This window comes from Gambusia affinis, linkage group LG12, assembly GCF_019740435.1.
Source record: "Gambusia affinis linkage group LG12, SWU_Gaff_1.0, whole genome shotgun sequence".
Taxonomy (NCBI): Eukaryota; Metazoa; Chordata; class Actinopteri; order Cyprinodontiformes; family Poeciliidae; genus Gambusia; species Gambusia affinis.
The window spans coordinates 13,660,049-13,678,154 of record NC_057879.1 but is presented as its reverse complement, the minus strand read 5'-3'; the positions used below and the strand labels follow the sequence as shown (position 1 = coordinate 13,678,154).

General features: G+C 35.8%; 1 protein-coding gene across 2 annotated transcripts in view; it reads left to right on the top strand.

Moving 5' to 3' along the window:
• The window catches only part of tnr (tenascin R (restrictin, janusin)), a 213,418-nt gene that overhangs the window by 147,179 nt on the left and 48,133 nt on the right, over positions 1–18,106 (top strand). For both annotated transcript variants that reach the window (XM_044134450.1, XM_044134451.1), the window contains exons 8-11: positions 8,407–8,526; positions 8,660–8,803; positions 10,731–10,846; positions 14,126–14,276. In XM_044134450.1, the coding sequence (XP_043990385.1) occupies positions 8,407–8,526; positions 8,660–8,803; positions 10,731–10,846; positions 14,126–14,276 (531 nt within the window). The remainder of the gene's footprint in view (positions 1–8,406; positions 8,527–8,659; positions 8,804–10,730; positions 10,847–14,125; positions 14,277–18,106) is intronic.

Genomic DNA, 18,106 nt, shown 5'->3' with positions numbered 1-18,106 from the left:
TTTTTCCATTTCCTTATACAGAACTGAGTGTGAAAAGTAAAAAAAAAAATGTGAGTGCAGGAACAGATTGTTTCTCTAAGTTGCAATATTGTAATTATGAGAAGATTAATTGTAAACTAATCTGAGAAAAATAAATTAACATTAGTCATGTGCATCCTAACAACAGCTACTGTTAAAAAAATGTTTTATAATTTAAGACTACTTCCCATTTTTATATTCGCGTGGCATATAATATTTTTCATACTTTCTGAAACAGTTATTGTGCTTTAGTTTTTCAGATCATCAAATTAATGTTAGTTTTAGATAAAGATGTAAAAATAGTTTTTAAATGATGATTTCCTTCTCTCAGGTGGAAAAAATCTATAGAAAGACACTAACTTTCTTACTGACGTTATGTTTGTCTGATATTGAAATTTATTTGGCAATTTGAAACACTTGTATGTGACAAACATGCAAAAATAAAATGAATCGGTAAGGGGGCAAAACCTTCTCCGACCACTACATAAAGGTCTTAACTCAGGTAATCGAAGTTCATTACACAATGGAGCATCTGATGATGGAATGACCTTTGTTGTTAGGTTCATTCTTTCTGCTGATTACACCTAATGAGACTTACACTGTTAGACTTTTTATTGTAATTTTACAGTACCTTACTGGCAACACTGTTGCCAGTAAGTTACTGTAATTGCCATTCTACAATACCTTGCTGGCAACAGTGTTGCCAGTAAGTTACTGTAATTGCCATTCTACAGTACCTTACTGGCAACAGTGTTGCCAGTAAGTTACTGTAATTGCCATTCTACAGTACCTTACTGGCAACTTACTGGCAACAGTGTTGCCAGTAAGTTACTGTAATTACCCTTCTACGGTAACTTACTGGCAACAGTGTTGCCAGTAAGTTACTGTAATTACCATTCTACGGTACCTTTACTGTCATGATATTTCACAGTTAATTTTTACTGTGAGTGTGCTTTGCAGTTATAACTGCTTTACTGTAAATGCAGTTTATAGCATAAAACTGTAAATGTATTTTATAGTAAAGCTGGTCTACTGTAAACTTGTTTCACAACATAATGTCAGTTTTACTGTAAATTAAAGTTTAAATTTTTTAATACAAGAATATTTTACCATAAACCGAAAAATTTTATAAAAGAAATTTTAGTCCAAGTACTGTGAATAAAAACAGGTATTTATTTTCAGCAGATTTGTTGACATAAAATCCATTTATATATTCACAATGTCATAAGGAACAATGTCACAATACAATATAATGTGCTATAAAACAACAAAACCATAGAACACACTACAGGTCATGTCAATATTTTTTATGGCACATGTATGTAGCAACATGAACGTGTGCATCAAGTACCAGCCATAAACTATTAAAAGACTGACTTTTAAAAAATATATAGAATATACTTAACTTCATTTAAAAAACCAGCAGAGGCTGCATTGTCAGAAAACAGTAGCTTAAATGTGCACTGTTACACAATACATCACAATAACAGTGCAAGTGTGATAATGTACTGTATGGTAGACATTCATATCAATAAATATTGTTATATCAGATGCATTTCCTACATCAGAAGAACTTTTATTCCATTTGTCAAACAAAATCAGTGAGATCCATCTTGTGGAAGCTGAACTGTAAAGAATAAGACAGACGATGTGGTCAGGAAGTTATCTACATTTTCAAATCGACAGGAAGGCTGACAAATTAAGCTGAAGTGACAATGTCCAAATGCATAAAACCATTGGCATAAAGCAGCATTAAGTTGATAATTTCTTCAGTGTAAAAAAATCAATTGCACTGAAGTGATTATAGAAGCTGCATAAAGAATGAGCAGGACTGGCTTCACTTCAGGTTTTTGGATTGTTTATGGCAAAAGCAGTCAGTCAGTCTTCACTAATTCAAACAATTGCGTACTGTATTGAGACCCTGCAAATGTCCCCAAGGAGACGATGAAATACAACATGTCATAACAATCTTTTTAGTCATTTTGTTGGTGGACAATAAAGACAATAAAATAATAAACATTTGGTAAAATGCTTACCTAGTTGGAAGTCCTCCATTCAAATTCAGCGAGTCGTTTGAGGAAGGTGTTGATCCGGGAGTTGACACTGACTACTTTCCTCTTGACAAGACTTCCCGTCTTGCGGCTTGTACTGACTTTGGCTGTGCATTTGGTACCAACATCTGGATTGATCCTCACAAAGAATCTTTTAACAGAAATAAAATATATTAATTGTATTTTTTAAAATGAAGACATACAATACAGCAATCAGCTATGGTTCTTCATCATCAGTCAAACTGTCATTAAATTTTATTCATAAATGGTTTGGTGTAGAGTACTTACTGTTGTATCATCTCCAGCGTGGTGGATGCTGACTCCTGATACTCCAGATTGAAGTCATAATATGACCTAAAAAAGACAGCAAGGACGCTGGCAAAGTCATGTAGTTGCTCAGGCTCGAAAAATACCTTCTCCTCCATACTGACCATCCACCGGGTTGCAGACATCAAGCTATTTCCTAAAATAGACAAATCCTTGTCAGGCTAATGCTAGTGAGTAAACGTACAGACTACCATAACTATTACATAGATTGCTACAAAAAATTATAGTGATAGAAAATATTCCTCTTACCAAGCATGATTACCCTTGGTGTTGTAGGTGAGGTCATTTCCATCTCAACAGACATCTTGGTGGAAGATACCTTTGAAACATAAAAGGAAAACTCTTAAATATGAATTACTGGTAGTAATTTATATTTAAAGGGCCAGTGCACCCAGATTACGACAGGTGTTTGAGAACCTCACCCCGGAGACTAGACTAGACTTTACCCCTACATCCTGCTACCACTCTGAAACAACGGATGTGAATGACAGTTTGTGAGGCTAAATGCATTTTTGAAAGCATTACATTCCACAAATACAGTATCTGAATGGCTAAGTACAATATGGGTTAATGAAATGAAATGTTTGTGATTTGGGTGAATTGATACCTTTAACAAATTAATTGAACAATTCTGATTTAAGATGTGTGTTTTAAGTTAAGAGTCGATATAAAATTACATCAACCAAGATGAAGATTGAGTCCTCTTTTTCTTTGAAATGTTTTCTTTTTCTCTGACGGAAGTAGGACATTGCTCTATTCCACAACGAAACCGATAATTAGCTGTGTGTTGATGTTTCTTCACATGACTACAAAATTCTCTAAATTATGAAGTACAAATACTGCAGAATTTACACCTGTACATAATTGCACCTGTTAGTACTGACTTAACTTTAAATTTGTAAGAGCATGGTTTAAACAGGTGAACAGTCCTTATATGTAACCAGGGTTGGAAATTAACTTTTTTGTCCACCTGCCACTGTGGCTGAACCAACTCAAAAAATAACAGAAACCACTTGAATGTTTTCCACCTTTGTCCTCATTTACAGACTCTTATACACTATGTTGGAGATGTAATGGTACTTTAGCAGGCTAACTAGCTGTAGCAAGCTCAAAGTTATAGATTAGGTTAGCTGCTCCTCTACATTTCCAGACTATTTTCTGGCTTCAAATATGTTTGAAGAGCTGTCTTTTTACCTGTTGTCTTGTCTTTTCAAGAGTTGAAACTATGTTAGCACTCAGCAGGACAGAACTGCACAGCCACTTGGAGGGAAAAAGCTTGGGAGTTAAAAAAAAAAGTCATCTGACAAAAAGAAAAAAAAAGAACAAGTTAGAATTCATCCTTGTTGACCTAGCTAATCTGCACTCTTAACATTTGCAAGGTCATGGTTTAAACAAATGAACAGTTATTAGATTATTTTATTATCTAATAAAATAATTAGATAATTAGTTATTAGTTATTTTTTTTAAAAAAGGGGGATCAATTATCAGTTAACGTTATATTGTTCGACAAAGGATGTAACAACAATGCTAACAGACACTCATCACTGAGCTTATCTCAACCCAAAGCTAGTCGTTCGAGGAAGATTTAGCGGCAAAAGTCAAGCTAAAACCTTCGGTAAAATTAGCACCTTAGCTAACGTTAATTCCGAACCAGCTCAAAAAATAACACCATCATATTTTTCTATCTTTCACCTCATGCTAAGTTATAGCATTACAGCATGATGCTATAAGTTACGTTAGCTCCATCTAAAATGTACATATCCAGATTAGGTTTTGGCTTCAAACAGTTTTCTAAGAAGTGTTTTTTTACCTGTCTTGCGAAGAGCTGAAGCAGTGTGAGCCCACAGCACAGCGACAAAGCTGCACTTGCACTTGGACGGAAAAAGCTTCGGAGTTTAAAACAAACGTCATCAGAAAAACGTTGGAAGCGAAGCCACCCTTGATGACGTTGCCAGATAAACTGCATATTAATGTTAGCTAGGATGTGAAAAAAACAAAAGTACATGCTCTCTTTCTGCCTTAAAAATATGTTAACCACTAAAGGAGTAAAAATACAGAAACAGGGAACCACGATGAAACATCTATGATGACCGTTGGAAATCAAATAGAATTCTTACATGGCCAGCGCAAAGACATTATAAGTGCAGTACCACTACTGCAATGTGTAAACAGTAAATTACGGCAACTTCAAAACATACAGTAAGTTAATGTAATACTATGTACTACACCCATAATGCAATGCAAATTACAGTAACTAATTGTAAAGATGTTTTATGTTAGTTTTACTGGGCATTTTGTGGTATTTAGCTGTAAAAAATACAGTAAAGGCTAACAGTGCAAGACATTATAAATACAGTACCACTACTGCAATGTGTAAACAGTAAAATACTGCAACTTCAAAACATACAGTAAGTTACTGTAATACTATGTCCTTTACCCATAATGCAATGCAAATTACAGTAACTAATTGTAAAGATGTTTTATGTTAGTTTTACTGGGCATTTTGCGGTATTTAGCTGTAGAAAATACAGCAAAGGCTAACAGTGTAGTTATCACAACATGCTGAAATGACCTTCAGTTTATTTCTCTTTTGAATTTAAAAGACGCAATTTGGATAAATGATGCTGATTTCTTTTCATACTAAAGTAAAACACTAAGAACAGTAATAAGTTAAAAGGCATAACATTGTGTAATTTCACCTTTATATGGCATTTAATTGATAAACTGTTTCTGGTGGCTTTCCCATTACACTGCTTGTGGTGTATTTATTTACTGTCTTTGAAGAAAATGTATCCTGAGAAAATGCTGGTATGTTGAAACCTTTCTTGCAGTTGTATCATATTCAATTATTAATAAAAGCTCAATGATGTTCGTGAATATTGCATTACTCTTTATAGAAAATGTACAAAGTTTAGCTTCAGGTCAAATTTTACATTCACAGGAACTCTGCTCCTGTCTTTCATCTTGATTTATGTCTTTATTTTTGAGTGAATGACTCACTTTGCCTGGAGGCTGACCTTATTTCATCACCGTTCGTCTTTCCTCTGGACTTCGGTTGCTTCCCCTTGGATTTTTATTTTCTTCCTGTACCCAACCAAGTTGAGTTGGGTTGCTGAAATAAATCTTTCTGCAAAAGTTGGAGAAGTTGTCCACACAGCTTTAAAATAAACAAGTTGCTGCACAGGATATGCCCGTCTGTCAGGCACGCGGGGAAGTAGTTGAAATAGCTTCTGAAAAGTCCCAAGAGTTTCCAGAGGAGGCCTCGTTGTATGTTGTCATGTGTTGCAGAGTTGAAAGGTTGTTTATCACAGCATTACACTCATTGGCCCTTTACCTGTGTCCGCTTCACGCTTCTTGTCTTTATCACTCACTTGATCATCTTTCAGGATTAATTATTTACTCCTCTCACGCACACTCTCCATCCACTTTTCCTACTCTACTCTGTCTGTCCTCTGTGTGTCTCTGACTTAAACTGTTCATGTCCACTGAAGGATTTCCTGTGTACGTCCTTCACTTGTCTCCCCAGCCTCGCTTTTGTTCATCGTGGCAGGGGAAGCTGTAAACACTCCTGCATGTGCCTCCACATTTACATTCATAACTGTCGGTCTGGTTTATGGCTAGAAAATCTGGCCTCTCACTACAAGTGCAGAGTTCTTTTACTTGTGAACTGGGACACTGGGAATGTTCAGTATCAGTGAAGTGGTGAAATGAAAGGTATTTAGCGAGCTGTGTGAAGTATCTTTAATTACGATAATGTTTATGCTCTCTTTTATCTGAGACTTTTGAATGTGTGCCGAGTCTGGCGCAGAAGTCGAGAGTAGCCAAACGAATACGGCATTTGATTTCATTTTGTTTCATGAGTGATGGAAACTGAGCCTGAGCTGCTGTAGCCGAGTGTTTATCAGGCACCGCTAATATTTTTTTGTGCTAATTTAAAATGTGGAGACCTGCTTTGGGCTAAGCCATTAATGCACACAGCATTTACATTTATTGTATTCACAAATCTTATTTGCTACAGGATCTTATTTACTACAGGATCGAAAGCTTTACAACCCTCATTTACAGCAATTTATTTATTTATGTTTGCTAGTCGGATGTATTGAAAGTGGTTTGACTGATCAATCATAATATGTACTGCACAAAAAGGCTATTACACAAAGTGCATTTAGAAAAATTAGCTTTCTTTTTTTCTCATCATCAGCTGTTCTGATACACTAAACACTCAGTGAATATTTAAATAGATTACATCGTGTTCAATGATTCTGAGTAACATTACTTTTGTTGTTTGACAGATGTACGCTTTACACTGTTTTGATGTTATAATAATAACATTATATTAATTAGCTCACTATTTTTACTGAAAAAAAAAGATTGTTTACATGGTAAATAGAGGCAAATTGGAAATGGTGAGATACAACACTTCCAAGACAAAGGAACAAAGGAACATTGACTTCAGGAGCGACAGAGGCAGTCCAGCAGGAGGTGGAGGTTGTCCAGATCTATAAACAGTGATGGCATAGTTACTTTAAAAAAGTAACTCTAGTCAGATTACTGATTACTTGATTTGGAAAGTAACTAAGTTACATTATAAGTAACGTTTCTTGGTTACATTCAACAGCTGCTAACAACAACGCTCCACCACCTGTGAAAATTGCATTGATCTTTGCCAAAACTTAATTGCAAATTATTTTATAATGGTTACATCAACAATGTGTCTCCACTTATAAGGTTGAACTGAAGGGGAGATTGTTTAATGGTTACAACAGTACAAGAAAAAAACTTTAGTAATTTGTGTGTGTTTTTGTGTTCCACTATTGTCTTGAAAACTATAAATAGTACTTTAGGACTTTGTCTGTCTGTCTGTCTGTCTATGTCATTATCACTTTGTGTTTCTGTCAGGCCCTTTACTAATAGTGTGTCGATCATATGTGTGGACAAAAAGAACAAAAACATAAATTAAAAAATGGCCTTAAAGACTACTCAATGCAAGCACTTTAATAGTTCATAAAATAACCTATTCATTAACTGCAGTGGCATTGTTGACACTGATGTTCTTTAAGATGGTACAAACAGGTGTTGCTGTTGTCTCCTTGTGAACTAACTTTCAGCTTAAGTCTGTGGGATCAGCTAATATGAATTTATAATAACAGTTTCATTTTGAAGGAAAGTTTTTAACTGGCTAAAACATTTGAAAAGATTTTCAGATATCCAGAACATGATAATTTTAACACTTAAATAGAAGAGACCTAGACTTTTTTTAATATTGGTTGGGAATATCAGGTTTTTAAAATGTCACACTAATGGGTCAATTAAGGTTGTTCTGACTTGTTCTAAATGCCTTTAAGAAGCAGGAAACATCCAGTTTTCTTTTATCCAAGCACTTAGAACATCTTTTAGCTGTCATTTAACTCTTTTTCAACTTCCAGTGTTCTCTGACCAGTTTTTCTACTTAAAAGATAGTCACATCATTAAAAAAAATAGGCAGGCAATTATTACCCATATTATTAACATCCTCCAGTTGCCTTTTTTTGTTACTTAATCCCAAAATTCTTCGTCTGTTTTCCTTATTTTTTGACAATGTGTCTTTATTCAATATGGCCTCTGATTTTTATGCGAAGGCCGTAGTATGGAGTGCAGTAGGGTGTGAATTTGTGGTATAGCTTTAAACATGCCTCATGCATGTGATGGTATTTTTTTAAACCTCTGCCAAACAATTTGCAGATTGTGAAAATGTTAAAAAGAAAGTAATGTAATGCGCATATTGGCCTGCTTATGCCATACATTTATTATTCATAGACTAACTTACTCAAAAAACAAGCATGTGACTGAGTCTGGTTTTGTGTTTAATTACAAAGATAATTTACTTATTCAAAATTAAGAGTTTTTTTTCTCTTTACACTTGCAGTCCCTAAGATTTTTTTACTTTACGGATTGTTATAGTTTGAAGATTTAATCTTTGGCAAAGCACAAGGGTAATTTTTGTTTTTTGTGTGTGCATTTGTTTCAATAGTGGCACCTGCCATGAATCTAAATGCACGTGGAGTTACAGATCGTACTATTGAGCTGGAGTGGGAAGGGTCCATTATGGTGACAGATTTCTTAGTGACCTACACCCCAAGCAGCCCTGGAGGTAAGGAGAGATCTCTTTTTAATCTGGAAAAAAGCAAAAAAAAAGCCTTTCAAACATCTGTTGTGTCTTAATGCCTTGCAAAAACAACAGGGAATAAAAGTGCATCCCCTTGTTATTTTTCTGTTTCTGTCAGGTGTGCAGCTAGAAATGAGGCTCCCAGGAAACACAACATCTTGGATTATCACAGGTCTTGAAGCAGGCATAGAGTACAACATCAATGTGTTTGCTGTCATCAACAACTCAATCAGCGTTCCCTCCAGTATCACTGTTTGGACGTGTAAGTTTCATTCTGTACTTTGTTTATATCTTCTTTCAAAAAGAAAAATCACCTGGCATTCGCTGGAGTTCATGCGTTTAGTCCCAGACCTAATGTCCTTTTCCTTTTTTGTAGAGGTTTTCCATTAATACATTCTGACAGTCTCATGTCAGTTATATAAATGCATTTACACCTCCCTTTAAAAAAAAAGAAAATACTTCCAATTTGTTCAAGATCACGACCTGCTTGTTTATGCTGTCTGGCTGTGATATAACCTGTAAAAACTGCTCAGTGTCACACACACGCTGGCAGGTGTTAATGGCAAGCCAGCAGATCTGCTGGGGAGGCATCGCAGTTGTTTTCATGCCTACTAAGAGCACAGACTTATCAACCCCCTAAGTAAGTAATAGCCTATTTATTATTGCAGCTGATGTGTGGCTGTACAAACATATTTCCATTAGTCCCATCAAGGCTGCTAAAATCATCCTCAATTTCACAGATAAGTGAATTTTATTTCAGTTATGGTAAAATTTTGAGTAATAAAGGCAATTTAGAATAATTAAACTTGATGGAACCATTTTTCAGTGAGGATGTGATATATTGGGTTGTCTTCTTGAAATAACATTATAAAACAGTGAATTTGATTATCCATCGAGATGTTTAGAACATAGCTGCTGGTGAACAAGGCATTTTAATATCTTCTGGAAATCCTGTGTGCTGGTGAGTAATGATTATATATTTTGTCTACTGAAGTGACAGTGCAGATTATGAATTTATACAACAAAATGATCATAGATTATTGTGTAGGAAGTACAGAATCTTAAAGTATTCATGCCCTGGAACAAAATTTGTCACATTGAATATCATGAGATTTAATATGTTTTACAGGTATTTCATAAGACAAACCAATAAAAATGATTCCAAAATATTTAAGAGATAATTATGATTCTGAAATGTGTGGTGTGCACACTCAGCTCTTTTACAAGTGAAGCCTTGGGCAAAATTAAGCTAAACCAGTTGCCTTCAGAAACCACCAAGTTACGTAATAGTCATTTTGTGTATAATTTAAACTCAATGTAAAAATCTGAATCCGTTTTTTTGTGAGAACTATAAAAGTTAGGTTAGGTTCTAAAACAAGATTTGATCTTCTCACAGAACACTCATCAATTCATTGTCTGAAAGCGTATAATATGATTGTAAACTTAACCCAAACTGAAAGTCTAGGTAGGAGATCACTGCTAAATACGACTCTACTACTGCAGGATGCTTTCGTTCTGAAGGACAGGAACATCAGTCAAAGTTCAGGAGATGATGAGTACCAAACAACAAGCAAGTCCAATAGTTAACTGATTTTGATTTTAGTATTTTAATGTGCAAGAAATTGTAGTTCATGTCCAATTGACATAAATAAATCCAATTGACTACCTATAAGCTCTTCAACCAATCTGACCAAATGTGAAGTATTTTGCAATAAAAAAATATTTCAAAATGTTATACTCCAGATGTTTAAAGCTTCTGGAGACTTGCAGTAGATCACTACCTTTTTGCGGTTCAGCATTTGCAGATTAACCTGTTTGTTGATTTTTCTATGGATTGTGACTCCAAGTTTTCTGCGGAAAGCTGCATATCTAAGGAATATTTTGTGTATTCAAAACAAAATGCAACTTGTGAAGCTAGAATAACTAGGCAGAATGGTACTAGATATGCCATTGGGTACCATGTCTACAACTACTAAGCTTGCCAACTGTATTCGGATCCAGACCATGGAAAACTTTGATTTTAGTGACATGATTCTGGATCGGAATGAACAAAAAACAATTACACCTTTAAAATAAAGAAAAGCTAAAGTTAACTTAGCCTTATTGATAATCAATCAATCAATCTAAAATGTAGTAAAGTACAAGAATGAAACAGTGTTACTAAACAAATGCTTTTTTTATGTATCCAGATCTCTCCAATCCAGATGGATTAGTCTTCAAATCTATCACAGAGACATCAGTGGAAGTCCAATGGCAACCGTTTTACTATTCCTTTGATGGATGGGAGATCAGCTTCATCCCCAAGGTAGAACACAATGTTTCATACTAGGGTTGCATGATATTTAGAAAAAAAATGTGATATGCAATCATGTTTGAGAATGTTTTGATGACGTTTTGGATGATTCAATGCATACATACCCAGGACTGCCTTCTACAAGTCTGTTTATGCCATCTACCACCAAAAAATCCCTCATAGACTTTATATGAACTGTAATTATTGCAATGAAGCCTAAAAGTCAACACATCACCCTGAATAAACCTGAAGGGAAACCTGAATAACCTGAATGATGAACATTCTGAAAGCAGCAAGGTAAAATGGTTCCACATGGAATTCTTTACACACCATTTTACAATGGTCTGGAGGAACAGAAGTTCAGTTTGCACAAAATATACACAGAACCTTCATCACAGCTTTAAGTTTAAGTGCCTGCACAACATGAAGCTTGAATGTAATTAAACAAGTGGCTTGTGTTAAGGTCATTGGCTGTCAGATGGATAAACAAGCTTACTCCCTTCCCCCTTTTCTTTTGTGAAACCATATCAAGGACAGGTTTTGAGCTAAAATGCGAGAAGTACGGTAACCTTATATAGACTCCAAATTCTAATCTCCCCTTTCACAGTAATTGGTTTTCTTCTTTAAGGTGTTCTCAAGAGAGATATCCTCTGTTATGGTCTGGCACCTAGCCCAAAATCTGATGCCAAGAAATTTTCTTTTGTTTTGTTTTTTTGTTTTGTTTTTGCCATATTAAAGAAAGATCATTTCACTGGTTTTAGCCATTCTTCTCTTTTCTGTCTTTCCTTAATTCAATACCTTGTTGGTTTCCATCCCCTTTCAAACAGTTTCCCAGATTTTGTGATTATTATACCTTCCATGCACCACTTCTAGCTTGACATATGTAACTCTTTTCTCTCTAACCACCTTGCATCCTTTTCATTCTACTGTGCATTCCTTTCACTCAATCTTCCCTCACTGTCTCTTTCTACCACCACAGGGGAAATCATATTAAGGGTTGGCAGTCCCACCCCCTGTGGATTCAATCCAGCAGTGGGGATTGTGAATTTTGACAATCTCGTAATAGAAGTAGGCATTAATACTTTGGCCTGTGTAACACAAAATTCTCGAAAGGGGAAACAGAGAAAGGGGGTGGGGGAGAGAAGAGGGAGCTTTGACACCACCATTGTTAGGAAAAGCAACATTGCAGTGCATGTGAGGAAAACTAAAAACTGTTTTGTTGCATTTTATTTTAGCACAGAACATAAATAAACAGTACACGTTGTATGTTGGAGTATAGGATCATGTACAGTGTGTAAAAACATCCAAGAGTAGGAATGTCAGTTTTATAACTTTCCTTTTGTAAAAGTATATTATAGTTTTTAGTTTATTATTCTGTAATTGTGTGTATTGGGTTTATAAAAAATGAAACATAACATGATTCCATGTATTTCTTGCTAAAACATCTGTTGACACTGGATCATTTTCAAATAAAATTTAAAGGGAAAGTATGTTCATTTTGCATCTTTAATTGCATAAAACATATACATCTTTTTAAATCTGTTAAGATTACTGATTTTTTTCTGTGTAAGAAAAACATTTTTCATGTGTACATGCACAAAAAGTTTGCCTTTAACCTCAGTCTTTCAGAAGCCTTTTGATGGAGGAAGACAGTGGGGGTGGATGGTTTCTCCATTATTTGGCTCACAGCAATACCAAGTGACATTTAAAACATGAGGAGCACTCAGAGCATTAAGTGCTCCGCCACAGCAACGGCTCTGTCTCACAATCACAGTGAAAGTCACTGGGTTCTTCTTTTATCCGCGCTACTGCTCCCCTGATAGGTTTCATGATATTCTTGCTGCCTGGTAGTGACATACACAAACCAGCGACACTGAAAACAAAAAATGAAAAAATACAGTTACTGTGAAGGGTGGAAAAAAAAAAAGAGACTCTAATGTTAACTGCTTTTTGGTACAACTTTTCTACATGAAAAATATTACATATGCGTGGGATTTAGATGGTTTGAACTTAGCACTTGGACTCTTTTTCTTAGTTTTTCTTCGCATAAAGGCATGCTTCAAGTTGAAGCTTCTGTTTTACCATCAAAAACCAAAAATTCACAAGAAATGAAAAATTACTCAAACTATCATCCATTAATTTTTTTCAGCTTGACAGAGCATATTTCAGCATCAACACAGTTCTAAATGCTCTACATCGGGGTGCCCAAAGTCGGTCCTCGAGAGCCGGCATCCTGCATGTTTAAAGCACCTGGATCAAATGATGGCTCATTAGAAGGTCAAAGAAGAACATTGTCATGCTGAAAAGGTTGTTGGTGCCACTAGGGAAAGAACTAAAACCTGCAGGATGCCGGCCCTCAAGGGCCGACTTTGGGCACCCCTGCTCTACATCATAAAAACATCATACAGTCACCAATTGTAAAACAAGTATTAAACATTACATTTCATCAAATGTCATCACCAAAATTACCAATGAACATCAAATATGTTGATCAATTTTACATTTTCTTAGTGTTTCTCCAAACAAAGGTTTTAGCCTTCATTTAAAGAAACTCAGTTTTAAGATGTTTTGCATTTTTCTGGAAATTTGTTCCAGATTCAAATAATATAAAAAAAAAAAATCATACACTCCTCCACTCTGTGATATGGACAATGAACATTTTTCGACTTTTATTGCTATTCAGACAATAAAAGTCTGAATATATTATATAAAATATATTTCCATATAATTAAAACACATTTTAATAATATGATTAAAATATATTTATTCCAGTGTGATTATGTGTTGCTGATAAACCTAGATTACATTTCTTAATGGAAATGTATTTAAAAAAAGTTACTACATCATTTATGTTCTGCTGTGATGACAATCATCAAAGTGCAGGTGGTTGGGGGTCTCAGATCAGCAGTAGGTAAAACATCTGTCAGCAGGAAGTGCATTTGCAACATTGACTCTTTGGGAACAGCTGGATGTAGCTGCAGCCTCTGTACTGATGAGTGACAGGCCTTTGGAATTGCACAGTCTGCTGCCTCTGCAGAATAGGACCTGGGGGAAAAAAATCACTGTTGCACATAGTTTTTTGCTTGGCAATATGGTTTGGGAATTTAATGTGCTAAACCATCCAAAAGTTTAGAGGTAAAAAAGATAGACTGTTGTACATTTTTCTGTATATTTATAGGTCGTGTAAATTGTTTGTAAGAAGTTATCCTTATGTGGACTTCTTCGTCTTATGTAGTGTCACTCTTGAAATATTATTAACTTATCTCATCACTTTTGTCTATTATTTTAAAGGACAATGATGGTGGCATGACAGCCCAGCTGCCCAGCACCATCACCTCATTTATTCAGAGTGGTCTGAGGCCTGGGGAGGAATATACAGTCAACCTGGTGGCGCTCAGAGAGCAGGGTCGAAGCCAGCCCGTCACTGCTACCTTCACAACCTGTAAGTATGATAAAGCATGAACTGGAAATTGCAGTGCTTTATGATAGGTTATTACACTGATAGTTGCAAAGAGCTGGACGCTGACCATCATAGAGCATGACATTTTTCATACATATCCTCCCAATCCAAAGGATGAATTAAAAGTTTAGAGTTTGATGTGTATCTAACCTGACAGAGTGTTACCGCAGAGAAGAAATGTGACATCTGGGCATATGCATTCAAATATGCACCTGTCAGCCATTGTCTTTAAAACTTAAATATGTGAACTAACATAATTACATTTACCAATTTTTCCAATCAGAAAAATTGGAAGAAAAAGCAAAGTATATGTTTTGTTTTTAAGCAAGCCTCTCTTTTTTCACGTATCCTGATATTAAATTTATGGTATATCCTACGAAATAGTTCATTGCATACACAAGTAAGGGCAGCTTTGATTTTGAAAAAAAAAGATATTTGCAGATGACATCTTAATTGTTTGCTTAACTTTATTAAATCAGGATTTCATATATCATCAAACTAGACAGGTTGCATTACAAAAAATTTATTAAAATCTGTTTTATTACCCTCAGTCTTTCAGATTATTTGTGTGGGTCCTACAGACATGCATGAGTTTGAATGTCTGTAGAATAGGTTTGTGTGTTAGTTTGCCACCTGGAATTGCAAAGACGTTACACTGGTGAGAAGAGTAGAAAATTTTAGCATTCATCATTCAAGAGCAGCAAGAGGCAGGCAGCTCCCAGAGGCCACAGCAGCCTCAGGCAGACAGACACCAGGCACCCCCCACTTGCTAGCTTTACCCCCACCACGGAGGCAGCTTGACAGTGAAGCACAGGAGAAGTTGCCCCCAGGGCAGAAAGGTACTGGGAGAGACATGTTAAACCAAACTCCCCTATCGCCCATTGCTATCTCGCCTGATTCGACAAAGGACTAAGAACCCCAGCAGGACCCAGCTGAGTCCATACATCCTGTGAGCCATAGGCCACCATGCAGAGAACAAATGAGCCCCAACACAAACACCACCAAACCAACAAAGCACCCAACCCACTTGTCCTCCTCCTGTAATGTTGCCAGAGCCCCCATGGCTGTCCACACCAACAGTCCCCACTGAGACAGAGATGGTGCAGACCCAAGAACTATATAAGGGCAATGCCACTCCACTGTTGCCTGTTTTTATTTTTTATGTTTCCCTGGAGTATGCGTGTGTGACAGTGTTTAGGTGAAGTGTTGTTATGAATGCAGCTGTGTATTCTCAAAATGCATTAAAATTGATGCTTTGAAGACCCCACTGCTTTCTGACAGATGATTTAATCTCCACAACCCTTTGCGTCTCAGATGCAGTGAAATTGAGGTGTAGGATGGATCTTAGCAAAGTAAGGAATATACTTTCCTTATTTGACAATAAGGACATCTAACAACTATTAAACATGCTTTCCATTATGCCCAGATTTCTTCATAAAACAGGTTTTTATGAGCAGAAAATGAAAAACAATCGATCAGATTGTGTTGCGTTACGGCCTTGTGAGAGGAGAGGGTCCGCGGACCACCTTTAGACTCCAGCCCACATTTACCCAGTACTCATTACAGGTGCATGTTTGTGTGTTGTATGAATGATCACACATTTGATCATATAGTCTATATAGTGCTTCACATTTAGTGAATTGGGTTACTGAAACAATTGAACTTTTCAGTAATATTCTAAGTTATTGAATATGACTGTACATTATATTGGGCATATTGCAATGCAACATACTCCCGATACTATGGAAGGAAAATTGTTCCGGTTCTATTAATGTACAGTTATATTAGACTGACTATACAGCTATATAACTGTACTTTAACTGTAGAGGCATACAAAAGTATTGTTATCTTATTTCTCATATTTTTGTCTCCAGTGCAAAGTAGCTGATGTATGGATCCCACTCCTCACCCAGCAGACACTATTTAGGTGTAATAGGTCCAATTCAAATCTCATCCATAACAATTCAGACGCCGACGTCTGCAGTCAAAACACCATCAATTTCCTGTCAAGTCTCCGTTCAGTTTTTTGGGGGTGGTAATTAGATATCGATTAATAATTCATGTCATCTGCTCATTAATTTTTCACGGTCGCTCGCTGCAAGACACCTTATTGGATAAAAAAGCGGAAAAGACAAATTTGAAGTTGCTAAATTATTCATAACAAAGATTTATCCCTTCTTGGAGATGAGGGAGCACCATAAGGAGTCGGGAAGAAAGCCCAGAGGGAGAGCAGAGCTGATCTGGGAGCTGGTTCCCAGGAAGCGGCTTCTTTAGGTTGTTTTCTAGAACAAGACTCAAGGGGCCAATTTCTAATACATCAAGGATCAGAATGGACCTGCAGTATGTCAAGTCTGAAATTGAGACTTATTTAGATCTCAGAAGCTCACCGCCTGTAAGAATAAGATCACTGTGAGATATATCTGTAAGAAGTCAAACCTGTAACAAGCATTGGTGAGTAAGTATGCTGTCACGGTATAAAGTGCTGCTCAAGTTTTAAATTCTGATATATGTCTTGTGGAATGAATTATTGTGACATACAAGTAATAATGAGAAAGCTCAGCTTGGTTCTTTTTGAGTTGAGTTAAATAAAATTGACTTACAATTTAATTTAAATTTAATATAAAACAGATAAAATGAAGAATAATGTAATTGTTGACAGAGGCATAGTGGGGTTTTTTGTGTGTGTGTTTTTTTTTTTTTACTAAAATGCAAACAGACATATATTGCTTTGCAGAAGTATCTGTTCCTTTTCTCATTTAGTCATGGCACAACTACAAATTTCAATGTGTTTTATTTATGCTTTCTGTTTTGCAAATAATAAGGAGCCAAAGACCAATTCTAAATCCATCAAATAATATGTTACTAGATTTGAAAATATGTATATAGGTATCTTTAACTCATTCTGACTAAGTCTGATTTTGAAAAGCAGAAGTGGTTGAGGAATACCCCAAATATTTGCTTATGTAAAGGTGAAACCTTTCATTAATGGCATTTTATTTTAACATTGAGCCTCATTTTGTAATGAAAAAAGGTGTCGATTTGAGTTCTTGGCACTTTTTCTACTTTTGTTATCTGCTAAAACCAGCAGCTGTCAAGCCATTGCTTTCTTGGAGTTAAGCCATCGTTTTAAAGCATTAATTGTAAACATATATAATATGGTATTATTTTTGACATAAATCTCATAATCTTTGATAAAGACATTACGCTAAGAAGTGATCAGTGAATCCCTCATCTGTCAGGAAATTGGGTTTTCCCTTATCATCAATGATATGTGTGTGCAGCTTTTCACATCTTGTAAAAATCTTTTCCTGACTTGTGTCCCGTTTCATGTCTTACACCTTTCACAGATAAAGTTTGTTGTCAGAGTGTGTGTCAGCTCTGATAGGTTTAACATGAGTAGCTGTCAGACGAGGTTTCACTGATAATAAATCCACCACCAACACTGTCAAACCCTGAGGCACTGAGTTCTAACGCAATAAGTTTCGGGGTTTTATTTTAATTTGTCAATGTGGAATTCAGATCCCCATCTGAGTTTGAAACTTAGTAAGTTTCAGTCTGTTTTGAAAGAAACTGAAACTTTTAATTTATTTTAAAAGAGCATCTCCTCTTGGGACATTTTCAATTTGCTGTGTTTTCCAAACCCTGAGAAAATAAAACATTGTTTTCAATTGACATTAAGAGTAGCACTTTTGAATTGTTGAAGAATGTGGCCTAATTTTGTATCCCATTTTACTCAGATGTAGAAAAATTAAAGTTCCAAGTCATATTAATAGCCTGAATGTTCAATTCCAATAACTTTCAAGTCCTTTACA